The sequence below is a fragment of the Fundulus heteroclitus genome, chromosome 20 (assembly GCF_011125445.2).
Source record: "Fundulus heteroclitus isolate FHET01 chromosome 20, MU-UCD_Fhet_4.1, whole genome shotgun sequence".
Lineage (NCBI taxonomy): Eukaryota > Metazoa > Chordata > Actinopteri > Cyprinodontiformes > Fundulidae > Fundulus > Fundulus heteroclitus.
In genome coordinates, this window is record NC_046380.1 from 6,866,938 (window position 1) to 6,888,756 (window position 21,819).

A 21,819-nucleotide genomic window follows, 5' to 3' on the forward strand; every position below is an offset into this window, starting at 1 on the left:
CCCATGGAAACTGTATCTTCCTCGCCAGCGTAGTCTTGGGAAGAGTTTTGACCTACTTGTGTAATGACGTCTGTGTCTCTGTGTGTGTGTGTGTGTGTGTTTCAAAGTGAGCAGGGAATGTGACACCAGATCACCTGGTGCACCTGAGGTCTCCTGTCGGTGTGTCTGCATATCAGATGAGCATCGTACACCAGACGCCGCTGACTTCTCCTTAGACCTGAAACGTTAGAATGTGTCTGTGTGTTGCAGATGAGCAGGAGACGTCGGGCAGCATAATCTACACTGTGGAACTGAAGCGCTACGGAGGCCCACTGGGTATAACCATCTCAGGCACAGAGGAGCCTTTTGACCCCATCACTATATCCGGCCTAACCAAGCGAGGCCTTGCAGAGAGGTACTGCATACTCGGAAACATGATGTAGGCTGCAGCTTTGTCACAGCTTTCACTTAAAGGGTTTCTGACAAATCAATGCATTTAAATTTTAATACTTTCTAAAATAAATAGCTCCAACGATTTCCTGATCTTCAAACTCGTTTTGCAACTTTGTTGTGGAGTGAATTTTAGCCAAGTGAGTAAATCCATTTCATATTTTAGATACGTGTGTCCTTGAAGACTTCCCTCTCCAAGTGTAATATTTTGGATAAAAATAGAGAAAAAGGTAAAAATCTTCCAATGACAGTCCCTTTGAGTAAGAATGGGCAAGATAAGTAATAATTTAATGAACAAAAATGATTAATTCACGTCTATTAATTCTGTAATATAATCTCACACAGGACATTTGGGGGAAAATCTGACCTTTACTTTGAGATTTATTGAAGTGGGGAGAGAAAAAAACTCTACATAATAAAAGAACAATTTCAAATGCAAACAATAAAACAATTACTGGTACCCCTGAGTCTACGTTTGCCTAGAGGACTGTAGATTTCTCTGTAGTATTTAACAAGGTTGAAGCATACAGAGAGAGGGTTCTCTGGCCATTCCTCCTGTCACAGTCTCTCCTCATCATCTAGACTCCTGGGCCTCCCTACTGTGCTCTGCTCTTCAGTTCACCACACAGGTTTGCTCCAGGATCTAGGTGTGTGGACTGAGTTGACTGTTGAAGAAGGCTGTTTTGTTTTGGTGAACCTCAATCAGAACTGGCTTTATTTGCCAAGTTCGTGCACGCAAACAAACCATTTGACTTTGGTTTGACTTTGCTCCCGAAGAAGAAATGTTTTAATATACATATATAAAAAGCGAAAAGATGTTGTTATTTATTTATTTATTTATTTATTTATTTATTTATTTATTTATTTATTTTTTGTAAGAGGAAGACCAGGCTGAATTTGTGCAAATATCCATGGTACGAGACTTGTGACCTGACTTGGACTTTAACACCAATGACTCGAGTCTTGAATTGGGCTTGAACCTGTTTGCTTGAAAAGACTTGATAGTTTACCCAAAATCTAAAGCTTCTAGATACATCTATGATTTAAAAAGTGCGCACCATTAATTAATTTCACTCAGTCAGTATCTACAAACGCAGACCGTCTCTCTCTTTCCCCGCTCTGTACGTATGTGTGTGTGAGCTGCAGCACAGCCAATTGAATTATCCAGATTTTTAAAAATGGAAAAGAAAAGAAAGCTAAGGACAAAAATGGTCCCAAAAGTAATTATGTTTGGGTCTGACTATGAAGTTCTGCTGTTGCATTTTGCACTGAATTTTCTGGAAAAAATATGGTTAAAAACAGGACTGTTCTTGAAGTTTAATTTTATTGTTTTGTAAGGTCAGTTGCTCTGGTTTAATCAAAGTTTGAGATAAATACAGATTTAAGAACACATGCTCAATCATTTACATTTAACATGTATTCCAACATTGTTAAAGACTCAAAACGACTTGAAATCAGAAGTTTCAGAAATGGGACTCGACTTGAGGAATACTTGTTTTGACTGGAGACCTGAGTTGGACTTGGCTGACCGTACTTGAAACTTGACTCGGGACTTAAGGCTAAAGACTTCAGACTTACTTGAGACTTGCAAAACAGTGACTTGGTCCCACCTCTGCTCTGAAGACCTAATTGTCCATTGTAGTTTGGACTGTTGCTGTTTCATGGCTGAGCCGAACCACACAGTGATGGGTGTACACAGAGTAGAGCAAAATGTGACCGTGTAGAAGATGGAAGGTGGTACTGTTGGAGTTGCTGCCAGAGGTACAGAATCCACAGACCTTCTTCCAAATCGTCTTTATGTGTCCATCTCAGGTCCAGAGAAAAGGTGGTTCCTAGGAACCTGACCTGATCCACAGCAGACAGTGTTGTTGAGGATGATGAGGAGAAACCGTGTGGGGAGTGACCTCCGAAAGTCCGCCAACATCTCCACTGTGTTGGGTCAAAGGGTTAAGCTCTAGGTGGTTCTGACCGCAACAGTGGACCAGTCGATCCACTTCCTGTTTGAATACAAACTCGTCATTGTCACAGATCAGCCCCAATAACACACTTCAGGAATTTCACGGACAGGTCCACTAAGGCGTAGTCGTTTGTGTACGGAGAGAATAGGAGTGGGAAGAGAACACAACCCTGGGGGGCGTCAGTGTGAATTCTGCCCTAATTGTGCAAACTGTAGTTTATGATCATATATCCTGTGGAAAGACCCATTACTGAATCAGTTTCAGACCCACTCCACCATACTGGGATAGTAGGACATTTTTCTTCAGAGTGAGATCAGACTACTTTTTTTTTTCTCAAGGCTTTTTACCAATCTTCACCAGCGGTGCTAATCATTTTGCCGACCTTTGTATTATTTTTCTTCAGCAAGACACACATTTAATATTCACAGTTCCAAGTGAATGACAAATCATTGCTACCTAAAAGTTTATTTGTGCTCTATGAGCTGTGAAGTTGAACGAGCACACGCTGTGAATTCACAGACAGTTCGAGCTTTCGTAAACACATAACTGCTGACTTTTATCTCCGCTGTATTTTTAATGAGTCATCATAACGGTGTACTCCAGCTCATCTTCCCAGGGTCAGGTTGACCACACATGGATGACGGCATGGAGGAGTCAAACCAGAACGTGAAAAAAACGAGGAAACTAATATACGATCTGCCTCAGTATTCAAAGATCCTCAGTAATATGGTTTTATTCACACCAAGGTATACTATGACATAACACGTTTTGAGCCACAAAAGATTTCCTCACCACCAGCCCAGTGTCATATAACACATGGAGGTGATGGATGAGAAATAGGAGCCAGGTAAGCAGCCAGTGTCCATGGCAACAAGCCTGAGCAGACAATGGCATAATAGCTTCACTGAGTCATAAACATGTATGGATGAATATGTGCAGGTCACCACAGAAGACCTATTTTGCACTTCCATGTCGAAACCGACGCTCGCCTGTCGTCCCAGTGAGAAACGCTGCGGGTTGCTGCTGATTTGGCGCTCCCAGAGACTCGCTCTGACCCACTTCTTAAGGACTGAGATGTAATTGCTCTGCATCCTGAGCTGAACTGTTTTTCATAAAGCCCCTTACCTCAGACCTGCTGGCTAAAAGCGCCCTATAAATAAACTTAGCTCAGCCCGACAGAGAAGAAAATGGAGGAGAACAGATGAGGTCAGAACTTGTGACTTGCGCAAAATAATCCGTTTTTGTGCATTTATGTAGTTCAGCCAGCAGTAGATAAATTCTGACTATACAAACGGCCTCCCTAATTACACAGTGTATGCATATGCCTTCATTGAGTAGATTATAGATGTGCTATACCTGGTTTTGAGAACACAGTATTTAATGAAAGATATATGTCAAAGTGTTTTCATTTCATGTGTGGTTATATGGAGGGTAACAGGGAATAGTTGTTATTTTTCCAGATTGACCCCGTTGAGACCCACCCTGTAGATATGTGGATGTTAGCACAGGCCTCCTTACTTCATTTTAGAGCACTAATGACAACTTGACTACATGTTTTTGGTAAATTAAATAACTGTAATTGCTGATTATGGTCTATTTTTTGAGTTCTTGAAGTTATTTTAGAATATGCACTCTGATAGTTGCAGGCAAAATCTCTTTTCTCCCTGAGCATTATAATGTATGATTTGAAACATGATCTTTGATAATGAGCACGTACGCTTCTGTGTGTTTGTGCGTCCAGGACAGGCGCTATTCATGTAGGCGACCGGATATTGGCCATCAACAGCGTCAGTCTGAAAGGGAAGCCTCTGAGCGAAGCCATCCACCTGCTGCAGATGGCCGGAGAGACGGTGACCCTCAAAATTAAGAAACAGCTAGACAGTGAGTATCAAGCCCGGCACCGCCTGTAGGATTTCAGCAGTCCAGCCATGTAAATTTGGAAAGTAGATCACAAAGGTGTGTCTTGGGTTGAGTTATTTTAAATTGTTTCTTTACATATGCCGTGAAAGTTCTGTAAAAGAAAATTCATCTTTACATTGTAACACTGTACACATTTCCTTTTACAATACAAACTTATTTTACCGTTTGCAAAAACAGTTCAAATCAGTTTTACAGTACAATCAATTCCAGTTGATCCTGCATTGCCGGTGGGTATCTATGCCAGGACGCCTTGCCGACTGCATGTCGTTGTTGACTTTGCAACAATCCATCACCCTGATCAAGCGAATGTGTAATGTTGCTCTACAGAGGTGGTGTGTGAGGCGGTGTAGGCCAACATAATGCATGTGAGTCACCTGAAATACCTCCACCAACAGATCCCTGAAGCTTGGCAGATTTCAGCCTTTTAGTGCATAGACGTTTCAAAAGCAATGAGACATTTCTGATCCAAAGACTTGACAACTGAAAATGACTGTGATGGACTGGCGACCCCCCCCCATCTATCTAACATCTGTAAGCGGGTATAGACATTAGATAGATGAATGTTTGCAAGATAACTCCTCTATACTATCTACAAACCATTCACCGCGCAGCATCAGATGTGGGTAGTGTAGACAAAATTTGTACTCGAGTAAGAGTAGCACTACTTTGAGGTGTTTTACTCAAGTAAAAGTGAAAAGTAGTCGGCCAAGAAATTACTCAAGTTAGAGTAAATTCGGCAAAGTAAATTCGGTAAAGTATTCGGCAAATTCTGTTATTTTAGAGACGAAAATTAAAAACTGTACAAAGAATAATATAATTGCAACATAACAAATTCAGACAGAAGTAACACTTTTCTAAATCTTTTTTTTTTTCAACATAAAACTTGAGTGTAATACAGCAGTTAATGTATATACAGTGAGTTAGTACAGTACAAAGTACTTCCAATGACAATATCTACTGTTTACTGTACGTTCATCTGACCTCCAAATGGCTCAATGAGCTCTGCAGATAGAATCAGATATCAGAAAATAATATTAAAATAACAAAGCTTGTGTACAAATAAGAAGTCTCACTTTAACATAAACTCCAGTTTTTTGTTTCGCTGGTGCATTTTTGGTTTAAACAACTTTGTTCTTTATTCATGAAGTTACTCCCAGTATGTATAGTAGTCAGAAATATTACTCAAACAAGTGTAGCGATACTTGAGTAATAATATGGCTCAAGTAAAAGTAAAAACTAAAGTGCAGTAAAACTACTCCTAAAAGTACATTTTGTTCAAAAAGTGACTCAAGTAAATGTAACTGAGTAAATGTAACTAGATACTCCCCACCTCTGTACAGTACAGGCAAACCAGGTTCCAGATGTCTGTGTTTTTTTCTTCATTGATTTAGCAACAGGATGTTCCGTATCAAGGGAAATCTGGTAATATAACTGTTTTTGTCTCAAAGATTTAGAGAAGAGCAAAGCAGCAGACGTTGAAGATGCAACAGAGAATGAGGTCAGCGACCCCGAGGAGGATGACTTGACAGATAGCCAGCAGACCAATAAGCTGTCAGAGCTTTACTCCACGACTATACCGAGTGTGGACTCTGCCATGGAGTCCTGGGACGGTTCTGGACTGGACGCAGGATACGGCAGCCAAGGTGAGCGTCCCGCTAAAAATGACACTATAGACAAATATTCCCTTGTAGTGACAGGTAACATGGAACTTTACTTTCTGTCAAAAGAAATTTGTTATAAGTCTTTCCTTCCACAGGTACATACGCACATCAAGGAGCGGGTGTCGCCCTCCACCCACATGAGTGGCGTAGTGCAAAACAGCAACGTAGCACAACGCCACCTCCTGGAAGAAGGAAGAACTACCCGTTTAGTGATGGGGGCTTCAGTGAGGATGAGTGGGACAAGCCACCAGGGTAGGACTGAACTGGACTTTGTCTTAACATTTACCGTATTTTTCGGGCCATAAAACTCACCGGATTATAAAGCGGTTTAAATATTCTTCCGACGTGTGTAATATCACTCCACCCCTCCGCGTACACAGCTCTCTCCTGAGAGGGAGAGCAATCCGTCTCTGCCAGGAGGACAGAGTAGTTGGATTACACTGCCCTGTTTCTAACATAAAGCTAAAATAAAGTTAAGTTTCATATTGTTTTAAATTACTAGGTTTATTGTTGCTAGCGTGTACTCCGGGCACGGGTTGCCTAACAAGAATGCACTTCTAGTTTAGACATTATAGTCAGGCAGTCTTGTAGACAGCTCAGGGGTCCTATCACGTAGTGACACAGTGTACCGTAATGCTTCGAATACCCATCGAGCAGAGCTGCACCACGACTTACCAAAGTCGTACTTACACATTTTAACAGATTTTGTTTTATCACATAAAATGAGTCAGTAAGCACAAGAAGTACAGTAATCATATATAAGGCGCACTATTAATTTCTGGGAAAATTTTATGGATTTTAAGTGTGCTTTATTGTCCGAAAAATACAGTACATCCATTTCTGTTTTGTGGTTTAAAAAAAGGAAGAAAAAAAACATGAACATGTCCAGACTCAGTGCTGTATGCTGTATGTTTACAACCACCATGCAGATTACTGCAAACTTTTCCAAGCAATCCAATGAAAAGAAATCCGTTTGAAGGGGGGGGGGGGTTATTTTATTGCAATTAAAAAGTTTATTTGAGATAGAATTTTGGCCTAAAAATAATAAGGGAAAATCAGAGTTATACAGTCACCTAACTGCAAGACCTTTCCCTTGAATATATTCAAAAATACATGTATAAATACATCAAGACCTCTTTATGTCTTTAATCATCTTAAAGAACAAAACAGGAGTACTGCGTTTGTTTTTCTTGGGCCTTTTTTGTCACTTGCTGAGCTGTATAGTTGTCCCTTCTTTCTGTCTTCCTAATGTATGATTCCCATAGCAGCTGTTTACTGGTGTAGGTGGCAAATGTCTAGAGAAAAAAAAAAAAAGCATTTAAAATTTTCCACCAGAACTAGTACTTAACTATTTGATAAGAGTCACCTAAATTCTTGCATTCACAAACACACAAGAATTGGCTTGTCCCGCTCCCACCTAAACTGTGCGGGCCAATCATGTCGCAGTGTTACGGTTTAGGGCGGGACATACAGCTGTGATGAAAGCAGAAGGTGCCGAGCCCACAGCTGATGCAACACAAACATGGCAGCGCAGGAGGACGCACGCACAGCTGCTGCTGCTGTCACACGTTTTGTTTGAATTCCCGAGTGTCACCAGTGTCACTGTCCAAATAAGCGCACCTTGACCAGCGTAACTTGTTGTGGTTTCTCATTGCGTCTGCGGCTTATGACATTTTAATTTGATACCGTGATTGGATAAAACCAACCTTTGGTAGGCGGGCCTTAGGTGTTGCTTTATCCAATCAGCTCGTAAAGTTCTGCTGCATGTCCCTCCTTTCCCCGAACGATGGGAGCAGGCCTAGCTGGATAATGTGCAGAACTGACAGCGCTACACATTATCATTCTGGTTTACCAGATTAAGAGTCACTTACATATCTGTTTGTGTGTTTCCCTTTCTTGTCTGCTGTATTTCACAGGCTGACAGTTGTTGACTGCCCAAATCAATGTATTTGTCTCATTATCCATGAGACAGTTGTCTGAATCTTACTGGTCAAACATTTTAAGTGTTTTTACACAGTGCTTCAAAAGGCGGCTGCAACTTTCAGTTCGAGCAGAAAACACCATGCAGTTTTAGATGGCGATCTTTAAGGGACTATTGTTTTTTTATTCCATTTAGAGGTGCAACCTGTGCTTATTTATTCAGCTGCACATACAATTGTGAGCACAGATGAAAGCAGTATGTTTTCCAAAGATTTGCTGCTCATCTTCCTGCTGATATTAATTAAACTACCAAACGGAAAGAGAAGGTAATTTAGTGTAATTCCAGTCCTAATCCAAATTTTTCATGAATATTCTTCTATTTGTTTCAAATAAGAGATTTAAAACGGAAACTTCGGATATACAGCAACATACTCACAAGAGTCCGGCTTGGTCGAGGATTGGCTAGGAAGCAATGAAATGGTGGCAATCAAGCACTGGTACTGGATGAATACCAGGACAGGTTCGGCTCACTGAGGCAAACAGTGTTGGACTTTATAGGTTTAAGATGAGCATGCTTTGAAAAACAAAAGCATTTCAACTGCTGTGAAAAGACTATGTTGAATAGTTTTGATTGTCATGTTATGTCCGTCACAGCCAAAGGAACACCAAGAGATCTGCTTCAAAACAAACATCAGAATCAGTGTCATTTGCCAAATTGCTTAATTTTTTTACTTCAGTTCCACTTTGCTCTCAGTTAAGACATTTTAGGTATATAAAAAATGGTAAATAGAAATATTTTTCTTGAGAATATGAATATATACATTTAAACAAAAGAGGATCAGTGCCAATAAGAATGGATCTGGGCACTCTGCCTGTTAATTGATGTTAACCAGAGGGACAGTCTGGTTGAGGACACTAACTCGGTGGCAGCTGGTTTTTGTAACTAAAGCTCTGTTGTGTCAACCTGAAGCTCAAAGTCCAAACAGTTTGTTTCTGGGATGTGTGGATTTGCAGAGAAGTTAGCTTCCCTCTTTGCTCAGCCTGGATCTGTGCAGGTCCTGGAGAGAAGGAAGGTCAACCTTGATGATCCTCTCTGCAGACCTGATTGTTTATTGCAGTGTTGACCCGTTCAAACAACACAGCGATGCCACTGCAAAAACGTGACTAAAATTAGTAAAGTTTTCTTGAAATTAATGTATTTGTCCTTAATTTGAGCAGCAAGTTTAAATGATCTGCCAATGGAATAAGATTTTATCTTATTTTAAGTGCAGTTTATCTAATTATCTTATTTTAGCTGTAAAAATACTCATTCCATTGGCATATCATCTTATTTATCTGCTCAAATTAAGGACGAATATGCAAATTTAAAGAAATGTTTATTTATTTTCAATTCAGTTTTTGCAGTGATGAGCACAGGACAGACTGAATGATGGCAGCGTAGAAGACAACCCGCAGCTCCTGGGGACGGTTGTACTTCTTGAGTTGCTGCAGGAAGTACAGCCTCTGCTGGGCCTTCTCCCAAAACAGTGTCTCTGTGTGAGAACCATGTCAGGTCCTGGGAAAGGTTGGTTCTTAGGAACCGGAGGTTGGGATGGTGAGGGGAGGCAGAGTGGGGGCCGTTTTTTCAAACATCAGTCCAGCATCATCAGTCCAGCAACATCGCCACCGTCTTAAATGGGTTTAGGTCCAGGTGGTTCTTCACCAGTGGACCAGCCGACCTACCACCCGTCTGCATGCAGACTCGTCACTGTCCTGGATGAGATCAGCGGGGGAAAACACACCCCTGGTGGGCTCTGGTCCTGATGGTTCCAGAGAAGATGCGCACCAGTCTCACCTGCTGCTTTCTGTCAGTCAGGAAGCTGGTGATCCACTGACAGATGGATGCTCGGCACCGTGAGCTGGCTGAGCTTCTGGTGGAGGATGTCTGGGGCAATGGAGTAAACATTTACACATTATTGAAAAGATTAAATGAGCAACTAAGACTCCTCAAAACAAAAAATAAGGTAAAATGGGATAGTAAAAGAGGTGAATGAAATTCATATTGTGAAAGAAAGTTAAAATAAGAAATAATGTTTTAAAAAAAACAAGGATCTAACACGTGGCTGAAATTAATCGTACAAGAAGATCCCTGAAAATCTAATAACTAGGGGAATAGATGATAGAATAGAAGAAATTGTTTAAAAGCAGAAACAAGGATGAGACTACAGGACGAAGAAATAAGAGCAGACTTGTGAGAACAGATTTACATATTTCTTTATTAAAAATGATCAACAAGTCCTGTTCATTTATCAAGCATTATACTGCGTCACGAAAGCGATCATTTTCAGCAGTACTTCAGCTAAGGCTGCACTTCTCTCTCCGGGTACGCACGCCGCTATCAGCTCCAGCACTGAAGTGCATTTGTTGTGCGGCGCTTGAATAACAGAGTGAGTGAAACAATCTGGGCATCTGAAGCATCTGTGTGTGTTTCTATCTCTGCGTGTGGAGCGATGAGTCAGGAGGTTAAGCCTGGCGAGGAGAGCAGCGTTCACTGCCGTTATATAACCCAGTGTGGGAAAGAAGGGAAACCATCATCTACACACAGAGAAACGTAATTGATGGCATCAGTCTGAAATCCATGGCTAAAACGTTACACATTTTAATAAAATAAGAACAAAAAAAAACGTTTTCTATACCGACAAGGCGAGGGAGTCTTACTGGCTTTGCTCATGACTAGTGCAGTGACTTACTGGGCTGAGTCCAACAAAGGTTTTATCTGTTGTTAAGACTTCTAAAGCTACTATTCTAACCTTTTTATATTGTTCAAAGCAATGTTTTAATATACCAATATCCTGCATGTTGGCTCAGTTGTTGTTTTATGCATCTAAAACCACACCTTTCGATCAAAGCTTTGAAAAAGGACAGCCATAGGAATAAATTTAGAGAACTGTGAGGATATTTTGAGTCATATCTATTTCCCTGAAATGATTTTAGATGTAAACAGTATTAGGCTTTTGATGTTGTGTGATTACTGCATGTAACGCTGACCATTTGAAAGCTTTCTCGTTGATGTCAATTTATTTTCTTAGATCAAAGGTGCAACACACAGCTGCTGTTTTTTTTCTATGCGATACGCAGGCGACCTAAGCAACAAATGAGTAAATAAGAGTTCAAACTAAGAAAATTCATAAGATTTCAGTAAAATTGCAGGACCACCACGTGGCCTTCGGAGGTTTTGCTTAGAAAAAGTCTCAGCATGTAGGTTTCATCAGCTCATCAGGGGGTGTAGCAGGTAACAAACCCCGAATTGGATGCTTGTTTGTAACGGGAGGAAGGTAATGTTGTGTTTTTGTAAATATACAAAATGTTAATTCAGCTTCACCTTTTCTTCTATCTTGCTATCCACCATTAAAGCTGCAGTTCAGTCTCATGTGTCCTCTTTCCAGCTACAAAAGTATTTCACTACAGGGAGCTGCAAGTCCGGACAAGATCTTAAAAAAACTTTATGAATAGCATCTGATTGGATCAAAATAATTTTAGACCTAAAAATCATTGACTGAAGTAAAAAAAAAAAAAAGTTATACGCTTATTGCATTTTGTCTGTCCAAAGTTTATGTGATAGATTATGGGAACAGTTTAAACATTTATTTTTGATTAAAAAAGGATTAGTAAAAATTTCAGCCAGATATAATTGGAAGAACACTTCTGTCTTCCATCACATCTCTGTCCTGTTTTTTTTTTTTTTTAAAGCCATTTGTGCAGCAGAAAGCCAATCCCCCTTTTTCTCGCCCCGTACCAACAGCCCCAGTTGCTTCCAGCCAGGAAAAAGTGAATTTATCACACTATGTGGATTTCACTAACAGCGCTGGTCTTTGAGAACCCAATACTTTTGGGACTGGCTTTAATTTACGTTAGTATGGAATTATAGGGAGATTTTCCTATAAATGCATGCACCGTGCTTTATTTAAATGTGGGACAGCTTCATTATTTTAGGAGTTCTTGCTTTGGCTGTAACCTGAAAAGGTGCTCACATCGGCACGTTTATTTCAAAACAGAAAAGCAACATTGTCCTTTTATTTTATTTTTTTAATTTCCAAAAATGCACAGCAATATTGGTGCAATTTTCTTTTCATTTAAAGTCCTTAAAACTTCTTTATTTGAAACTTTTGTTCTTTTTTATTTTATTTTTTATTATATATTTTTAATTTTAATTAAAAAAATTATTTAATTGTATTTATCTATTTTTATATTTTTTTTATTTTTTGTTCTAACCTATAAAAAACATCCATGTTCTGACTTGTTGTTAATGTGGGACAGCTTAGAATGTATTTCATTTATAAAGATGTCGACACCGATCTATGGAAGGCATGATTCTCTCTATCTGCTGCTTTTGACAGATTTATTGGCCAACAACCAGACGGTATTCTGTTGGATCCGGAGGACAGTTTCTGGTGTCAGGCGCTGGAAGACCTGGAGACTTGCGGCCAGTCAGAACTTCTCAGAGAGATAGAGGTTAGTTGGCGTCCTTGGACACATGTCCCAACTCAGTGACACGCAAAAATACAATGTGTACAAGTTTATCAAGACTTAATATAATCCTTCAAATCCCCTAAGATGTTGTTTAAGATTTACCCAATTTAAAAAGTGTGTAGCATTACAGAGATGAGGGAAAAATGGTTGAATTTTTAGTTGACTTGTCTTTGTTATGTTTTGGATATGTGAGACGTTAAAGATATCGAAGAAGAAAATGTTTGCTATGAATGAAAACATATTAATATGCGCATATGGGTTGATACATTTGGTTGTACAGGCTTCCATCATGACGGGCACAGCCATCAGTCTGGGTGTAGAGGACGTCAACAAACCTCCAGTTGAGCCCATCCTGAGCCACAGCAGGATGAGTCCATTGCGAAGGAATTCACTCCTTCATCAAGCAAACTTGCTGCATCAGAATTCCCACTTCAACCCGGGGGTTCACTTACACGACGACATCCACCTGCACGAAGAGGCCCACATGCATCAAGGTTGGGGGCGGACATGACACAACAAACATGGGTGATCTCTTAGTTTATACCATGTAGGAGCGGCTGGTTCGAAAATCTTTGATCAGAACCATTTTTTTTTCCCCCTCTGTTTTTTTGTTTCACCCATTTTCACTCAGACTCCCACTTGCTTGAGAAGACCCACTTTACCCAGGAGGCCCACCTGCATCATGGAGCCCACATTCACCAAGAGACGCAATCCCCTCTGCTGCACCACGATCAGAAGCTCAAGGCTCCGTTAAGAGTGTCAGAGAGAACGTGGGAGTCTCGTCGGATCAAAGAGGAGATGCAGGGAATTCTGTCCCCAACTCCTCTGGAGCTGCACAAAGTTAGTTCATTTTGTGAAATCCACTCCAATTTCTGGTCTGTAAAGATTTACTGGAATTCTCTTTAAGTAACACAGCTTTACTCAAATGCTTAAGCGATAAAATAAAATAAAAGTTACAGAAAAAAATATGTACTGGGCCGTGACCGTGGAGATATGGCAATATGTAGGCGTAAATATTTCTGCTTGAAGCTCCACTTGGTATAGTCACACACTGCGGTTATAAAACCGGTTTGATCGCTGCAATGTCACTATTAGCACTGCCAATAAATGGAACGGAAGAACAAGACATCAGAAGCTGAGGGTGCTAACCCTAGTACAAAAAAGTCACAATATTTGCAAGACTAGACATGCAAATGAGGGTCAAGTCCCTGGGGCCAACAAGCCTGGATATACTGGTGTGAAGTCATGAAACTGCAAACTGATACTTCCTCCATATGAGCCGCCCTTGGGTAAATTACCTAATCTATGGAAACGCTGCACATATTAACTGATATATGATGTTTTCAAATGCTTAATTGTTGTCCCTATTAAGAAAAAACAAGAAATTGGTGGTAGAAAATCGTAACCTTGTAATATAAATGTATTTTGAGCGCTCAGAGGTTCACATAGTTATAGTTATAGACATAGTTAACTTCTCATTTTGTTTTCTGTTTTTTTTTTTTTTTGAGAAACGTGGGAGGAAAGACGTTCAGCTCAGTATTTGCATAAAAACGGCTAATGAAACAGCTCACAGGCTTGTGTTGTCCTTCACCAGGTAACAGTGATAAAGGACCCAGAGAGCGACGACTTTGGCTTCAGCGTGTCAGACGGCTTCCTGGAGAAAGGCGTTTATGTCAACATGATTAGACCCGACGGACCAGCCGACAGAGCCGGACTGAAACCCTTCGACAGGATCCTGCAGGTATGAAAAAAGCTAAAGAGGTGCTAAACGGCGGAGGGTTTAAGAAGGTGCCTCAGATATTTACCAGTGGCTTTCTAAAACTTTCTGGCTCTCCTTTAAAAAATAAGTTTAAAAGTCTTAGCTAATGTTTATTCTGAATTATCTACAAGGCACCAAGGTTAGGTTTTCTTCTTTTTTTTTTACTTAACCTTTATTTATCCAAGATCTCATTTTTAAGAGAGACCTGCTGTGATGAAACAAAGCAACAGAAAAAAAACAATAACATTTTACAAACGCAGTAACAAACCAAGTAATTAAAACATTCAACTCAATTAAATACGCTAATAAGATCTGACTTAACGACAAGAGCAAGGTGCATAAGAAGATTTATCTTTTTTTCTTGAATTTAAATTTATTAATATAGCATCTCGTTAAAAAAAAGCTACAGAAACAAAGTAGTTTCAAATAATTTATAGAAGAGTACTCATAAAGCTTAAAAAAAATAATAAAAATATTACTACTTTTCAGCAAGTTGCCATGATACAGTGCCTTGAAAAAGTATCCCCGCCCCCCAACTTTTAAGATATATTATATTGAAGGAAACAAAGGGGGTGAGAACCTTTGCAAGGCACTGAACAATTTCAGTCTACATTGCTCTATTAATTTGGATGGTTTTAATGACGGAACAGGGCAATGATATTAAAACAAAACCAACTGCTTTTTTCTCTCTTTCTCTCTCTGTGTGTTCAGGTGAACCATGTCAGAACGAGAGACTTTGACTGCTGCCTAGCGGTGCCCCTCATCACGGAGGCTGGAGACAGACTGGAGCTGGTCATCAGCAGAAACCCACTAGGCAGCGAAAAACCAGAGGACAACAACAACACTTTAGACGACGCCTTGGATCTGTAACAGACACAACGTCGGCTCGAGCAGCGTTAATGCGCGTCTTAAACTACGAACATATTTACTGTGACTGGCCTGAAAATAAACGCAGGTTAGCAATAATTCTGCATAAACCAAGGCGGGAAACACACAGAGAAAAACACATTGCATGCATACATTCCATGTACACTGCGTTGTACTGCTGTTATACAGTATATTCTTTATATAAAAAAAAAAATCAAAAATGAAAAAAATGGCTGCAGAATAAAAAATAAAAAAACAAGCACCAAACGTTTTCTTGAAAGCCAACAAGGCGTTGCCAATATTTTCAGAATCACCACAACACCTAAATAGCATTATAAAGTGTAAATTTCAGAAATTCTGATTCTTTTTTTTTTTGGTTTACAAGTGAATGAAATTCTACAAAACGGGTAAGGTGATTTTTCTTCTTATTATTATTTTTTAACAAAAATGCATGGGTCATGTTACAGAATAATGTGATTTGAAGAAGGAAAACCAAACGTCCCCTTCACGCATTTTAAGACTGAGCACAGAAGACTCTAGGTTTTATCAATCTTCAATAAAATGGTTCATGCAGATGTAGTTATTATAATAGTTCATAATGTGCTCAAACACCGTTTGACACATTCAGTGGTGGAATAGTCAATAAAAGTGTTTTTTACGCTCTTTTTAGACTCAGATGTTTTTGGTTTTACTCCACCGCACGTACTAATCATCAAAGCAATCTAAAATCCTTCAATAAGAACAACATTTATCTCATTGCAACTGCCAACTTTTTTTCATAACTACTAGAGAAGAATAAAATGGAGTCTACTCTCAAAATAAATGTAATTTTAAATAGATGTGAGTTTCTCAGTACTGAGAATGGGTAGACGTCCATGTTATTGTGTCATAGAAAAAATTAGTCAGTATCAACATGTAAGCGCTTAAGAACATTTTTCTAAATATGTAGCGCGGTTTCCGTTTTCATGCATAATGCTGGGAATCAGCGAAATCGGCCGTTTTTAGTGGTCAAAACGATCGAAACTGTCAACTCTGCCCTCTTTTCTTGTCTAAAACGTCAAAACATACTTTTATTTGTCTGAAGTCGAAATTTCCAAGTTCTAAATGAGAAAATTCTTAAAACTGCAGTAAAATAAATGTCACTGTGGATTTTTTAGGGGTGTTTATTTGTTTGTTTTTTACTTTTGTTTTACTTTCAAGTTGAACACGGTTGGATGTGAAGTCATTAATAAATCTGAGTCATGATGTCTAAAGCAACCGCAGAGAAGCATTAGCCACAATGGTTTTTACACAGAACTCATGTTAAGCTTTAAACATTTTAATAAAAACTGGTACGTTAGACCATTTTTATAACCTTCTGAACAATAGCATTAGAAAAATCTTTAGTAGCATCACGCTGCTCAAACTATTCAAGAGGAAAAATGTTGATAAAATTAGAATATATAAACCTCTACCTTTGAGGGGTATGCATATTTTGGGCAAAATAATGACATTGAAAACTGAACCATGTGAATTTATCTTGTTTTTTTTGTGAGAAGCATAAAAGCCCTTAAAGATATCTTCTAAATGTTCAACTCTGCAGCCAGTAGAATGATCAAAACATAAAGGTAGAAACTCTCTTTAATATTGTTTTATAACAGTCCGTGTTAATTTTGCATCCTTCGCCTCCTGTTTTTCATCATTTGTCTCGGTTTCCTGCAACAATTGATAAAGTTGATAGGTGGATTTTCTGCATTATGGCTGTCAGACATACCCTTTCCATTGTTCATGCCTCTTTGTATGACAAAGAGTTTGTGCGTATCAGAAAAGCTGGATATGTAGTACTATGCAGAATCAGGTACTAAAATCCCATAAAACGAAGACGCTTTTAAAGGTTCAGTAAAAATGTTTTATATAATCCCAGTCAAAGGGGGAAATTAAAAAACCTAATTTCTTAACTGTACCGTTTCCCGGATAGAAGGAGAATTGTGTTTGTTGTTCATTTGAAAGTTTCTTCAGAAACATCTTTTAAAAGTTGCCAGTTTTTATGTGGATTTTGGTCGTCTGTTTACACAAGTCTAACTTTCCAGGACTAAAGGGGTCGGCTGTGCATGCACACATTAACGCACGGCTCCGATGCTATAAAAAGTATTTACCCCATTCAGATTTCTTCTGTTTTTGCTTTTTTTATGTCATACACACACGTTTTTGATTTTTTTGACTAATTTTAATAACCGAGATCGATTATCTAAATTTCTAGAGCAATTTTGATGATTTTTTTTTTTGTTTTATTGAGGGGAAACAAAGCTATCCAAACCAACCCGGCTCTTTGTGAAAAAAAAAAGTAATTGCACCCTAAACCTAATAACTAGTTTTGCAAACCTTGACATCAACTGCCATCAAGTGTTCTCCATAACTTGTAAGGAGTCTTTTCATTTGCTATGGATGCATTTTGACCCACTCTTCTATCAAGAATTGCTTTAAGTCAGCCCCATCAGATGGCTTTCCAGCACGGATAGCCGGTCAAAGGTCTTGCCTCAGTTGGTCCAGACTTTGATTTGGTAACTCCAACACCATTTTTTCCCTGTTTAAGCCCAACGGGGGAAGACTTGATGCTGTGCTATAGATCAATGTCCTGTTTGCTTTCCCCAAGTAAGCTTCAGTCTAAGGTCACAAACTGATGGCCAGACATTCACGTTTAGGACTTTAGAGAATCCAGGCTCCATGGTTCCATTAATCACGTCAAATGGTCCAGCTACTAAAGAAGTACGGAAGCCCCATCCTTTACTTTTCAACAACTGCTAGTATGTTTGTTTGTTTTTTTTCCTAAAATGCAGTTTGCTTTACACCAGATGACACACAAATTCCAAAAAGTTTCTCTTTTGTCTTGTCAGTCCACAGATTATTGTCCCACAAACTCTTGTTTTTCATCACGATGCCATTTGGTAAACGTGAGATGGGTCTTTGTGTTACTCTGGCCTTGGATCTCTCCCATGGTTGCCATCTTTGCCAAGGCTCTTCCCTGTTGTTGAATCGTGAACTCTGACCTTAACTGAGGCACATGAGGCTGGCAGAACATTAGATGATCAGGACAATGCATCAATGATCTCCTGGAGTAATTTCGGTTGGTTGAAACTTCACCGCTACTCCGAGTTTTCTCCATTTTTGCAGCTAATTCATTATTTAACAAAGAGCTTAAGATGTTTTTCTCCACAGAGAGCCTGGATAGCTTTTCTCTTAATGAATGGAATCATTCTTTGAATCCTGTATTTTCTCAGATTATCTTTGTCTGATAATCAAATTTGTCTGCGGTCTGAAACATTTAGATGTGAAAGGAGAACAAAAAGAAAAGGAATCTGCAAGGGGGGCAAACGCTTTTTCCACAGCACTATATATCTTGGCTGTGGGCTACATAAGGATGTGGGACGACACAACATAGGCCATTAAAATGATGAAAACAAGAACGGTTGTGTGAGAGAGGACAGAATATCCTTTGTCCAGGGAATAACTGGAAATGTTTGACAGGAACAATTACATCCTCTGTTCCTTTTCACCGTCTAGCTCACTCTTTCCTCACGCTGTTATATAACACAGTAAGGCTCCAGCTTCGCCCTCTTGAGTAAAACCACGTGTGTAAGAAAGGTGGGCTGTGTGTGTGTGTGTGTGTGTGTGTGTGTGTGTGTGTGTGTGTGTGTGTGTGTGTGTGTGTGTGCTGCAGAAGTGCTATTTTCTTCTGTGTGTAAATGAGGTGGTCTGGAACGTTCCCAGTTTTTCCTTTTTTTTATTCTTATTTATCCTTTTCACGGGGTTGATGTCACAAAAACAAGTCGTTTTCATCTTATTGTTCGGCTATGATGTTTTTCGGGAACAAGGGCAAACTCACTCTCTCCTCTGAAACCCACAACGGATTGAAAACAGCAGAAAGTCGGTGCACACAAGGAGGATGAGGACGTTTTTTTTTTGTTGTTGTTGTTTTTTTTCTGCCAACACAAAATAAAAAGCACACTGTGGAATTTCATACTCTGTATTTTTCATGTACAACTGAACAAATGTGTGAGTGCATTTTATACTGTCAAGTGGCCAAAAAAGACCTTAAATAATGAGAAAATAAGAAACTGTAAAGTAGGATGAAAAATGAGAGAGCAAGTAAAGCCTTCCAAAATGTGTTAGTAGTTCTTTATATATATATATATATATATATATATATATATATATATATATATATATGTATATATGTATATATATATATATATATATATATATATATATATATATATATATATATGGTATGTTTGTACTGTATGTGTGTGTGGCCATTCATGCTCTAGATGCATTTCCTGTTTAGTTTAAAGCCCAATCCAGAACCGTAGGTTCCATGCAAACAAGGTTTACAATTCTATATCCATCATCCCAGCCATAAAATAAAACTATTTACTGTTGTTTGTTAGTTTACAAAGATAGTTTTACTGTGTGCTCATGACAAAAATATAATATTTTCACACACGTTCTGGTTGTCATTACCCTCTAAACCCAGTAGACAAGTTCTTACATAACGTGACGTATTATGTCACAAGCTGCACGAGGCTGTACTTGCATTACTCATACTTTTCCATGTGGCTGTTTTAATTCAGTATTTAGAGTTTTTATGGTTCATATCAGCATAAAATAGAAAATGGATCTAGCCCTCTATGGTCACGTGCCCATTCAAATCCCTTTGCTAGCTTGCTTTACGAGAGCCAAGTCATGGCAATGAAATATTTTACAGTCAGCTGTCCAGTTCAGCTTATTTCATCATTTCATCTTTGAAGTTATTTGGACTTTCTCTCTACAGATACAAAGCTTAATAATATATTTTATATCCCTTTGGTTTGCAGCGCAGGAAAGTCGTGTTTGGCGTCTTCCTGGATTGAAGATCTTTATCAGCTCCTACTTTTGTGTTTTTGGGCCATTTCTTTATTTTGGGGAACTGCTGCTGAAGGCCTGTGCGTTGTTCACATGATTTTTATTCATGTGTGCAACAACCTGCTCGTCTGGTGATGCTGAAAGTGTTTACAGAACGTTTGCCAGATTACTAAGCTTGTGTGCGTTCTAAAAAGCTGAACTAAAAACACTTGTCAGTGTAAATAATTTAAAGTATTTCCCACTCTCTCATCAGCTAACTTTCAGCTTGTCATGTAACACACCTTGTTTGAAATATAAATGTTCAAAGCCTCTACCTTGTAAGCACTACAAGCAAACAATGGATATTCTGCAAAGCCCAACATCCTCTAATTCAAAGTAATTACAAAGTAAAGCAGTTAAAGCCTGAAATCTGTATGTACTTATGCTTAAGGGACTTTCTGAAACGCCACATGGGTAAAACCCTAATGTCATCAAAGAATAATTTGCATCAATTATAAAATGTTTATGGAAACATTATGTAACTAATAGTCATTGTTAAACTAAATCTGATTTTAAAAGGGAACATTTAAATCCAGTTAGGCAGACATAATCTCACATGAGTCATTCTGATCTTGACTGTGTTGTATTGTAAAGAAAATTATTGAATAATCTTAAACTTTAAAATAAAAATTAAAAACAGTAGCACATAACAAAGATTTAAGAGGCCTTCTAGACATATAAAGTTTATAAAAACATCCAAAACAATAACCGTCAATCACAGAATTCTTAATAGCATAATGTAGTTACTTGGTGACAAGATGTTTTTCAAAAAAAAAAAAAAAAAACTTGCTTTCTCAGCTTAGCTAAGAGTAAATATCATCCTATTAAGATTTTTTTTAGTTATTTAATCACTGGGAAAACTTTTCAACAATCCAGTCTGTATCAATAATTGTACACAACAGATAAAATGTTGGGAGTTCCAGCCAGCTGTAACTGTGAATTTCACAATTGTTTCACTTTTTTCTCCTCTCTGACATGTGTATTAATCAATCCTTAATACGATTCTGGATTGGGCCATTAACAGTACTATTGATATTGTGTGTTTTGTTTGTTTTTAATTATGTAAAGTTATATTCTATGTAAAATAATATTTTTCTATAAGACTATTACCCTTCAAAAATATGAAAAGAAAATCTCTGAAAAAATACAAGATGAATAATAAAATGTATAACTTTTGTTTTTGGTCATTTTTTATTTTTATTTTATTTTTTTTTTCATTTTTGCTTATTTTCTATGAAACCAAGAGTGAACTGCTATACTTCTTTTTGAAAAGAAAAACAATTAAAAGCAAGAAAAAAATGTCTGCTTTTATGAGTGTTTGTGTGGGCATGTTTCTGATTCTTAGCCTTACTCTTCATGCTTGCTGCACATTGAAATTAGGGATGCACTGATCTACATTCTTTTTATTTAGCAGTTTGGATATCTGCAGATACCAATACTATTCTGGGAAGCGGAGGGGACACCTTGAACAGGTCACCAGTCCATTCCACTGCATTAACTGTAGCAATTTGAGATATGTAAACCAGAAGTAAAGTGCATTATAAATAAGATTTATCCATCAATCTTCTTCTCCTTATCCGGGGTCGGGTCGCGGGGGTAGCAGCTTCAGTGGGGAGGCCCAAACTTCCCTTCCCCCAGCCACTTGGGCCAGCTCCTCTGGGGGAATCCCAAGGTGTTCCCAGGCCAGCCGAAAAACATAGTATACAACATAAGACTTATAATGCACTGTAATGCATTATTATTATTATTATTATTATTATTATTATTATTATTTATTACTATTAATAAACTGGGTCCCTGAGTAAGACCCTTGTCCACATATTGCTCCACTCACTGATCCCTAAGGGATGGGGTCAAACCCAGAGACAAATGTCCC

General features: G+C 38.6%; 1 protein-coding gene across 8 annotated transcripts in view; it reads left to right on the forward strand.

Annotated features, from left to right (window-relative positions):
* The window catches only part of grip2b (glutamate receptor interacting protein 2b), a 301,598-nt gene extending 286,501 nt beyond the window's left edge, over window positions 1-15,097 (forward strand). For 6 of the 8 annotated variants that reach the window (XM_036151436.1, XM_021320048.2, XM_021320052.2 and 3 more), the window contains exons 17-25: window positions 250-394; window positions 4,129-4,268; window positions 5,756-5,950; window positions 6,064-6,220; window positions 12,265-12,379; window positions 12,669-12,891; window positions 13,029-13,237; window positions 13,992-14,138; window positions 14,868-15,097. In XM_036151436.1, coding sequence (XP_036007329.1) covers window positions 250-394; window positions 4,129-4,268; window positions 5,756-5,950; window positions 6,064-6,220; window positions 12,265-12,379; window positions 12,669-12,891; window positions 13,029-13,237; window positions 13,992-14,138; window positions 14,868-15,026 — 1,490 coding nt within the window. In that variant the 3' untranslated portion in view covers window positions 15,027-15,097. The remainder of the gene's footprint in view (window positions 1-249; window positions 395-4,128; window positions 4,269-5,755; window positions 5,951-6,063; window positions 6,221-12,264; window positions 12,380-12,668; window positions 12,892-13,028; window positions 13,238-13,991; window positions 14,139-14,867) is intronic. The other 2 variants (XM_036151438.1, XM_036151433.1) reach the window with 1 other exon arrangement.
* Window positions 15,098-21,819: the final 6,722 nt, after the last annotated feature.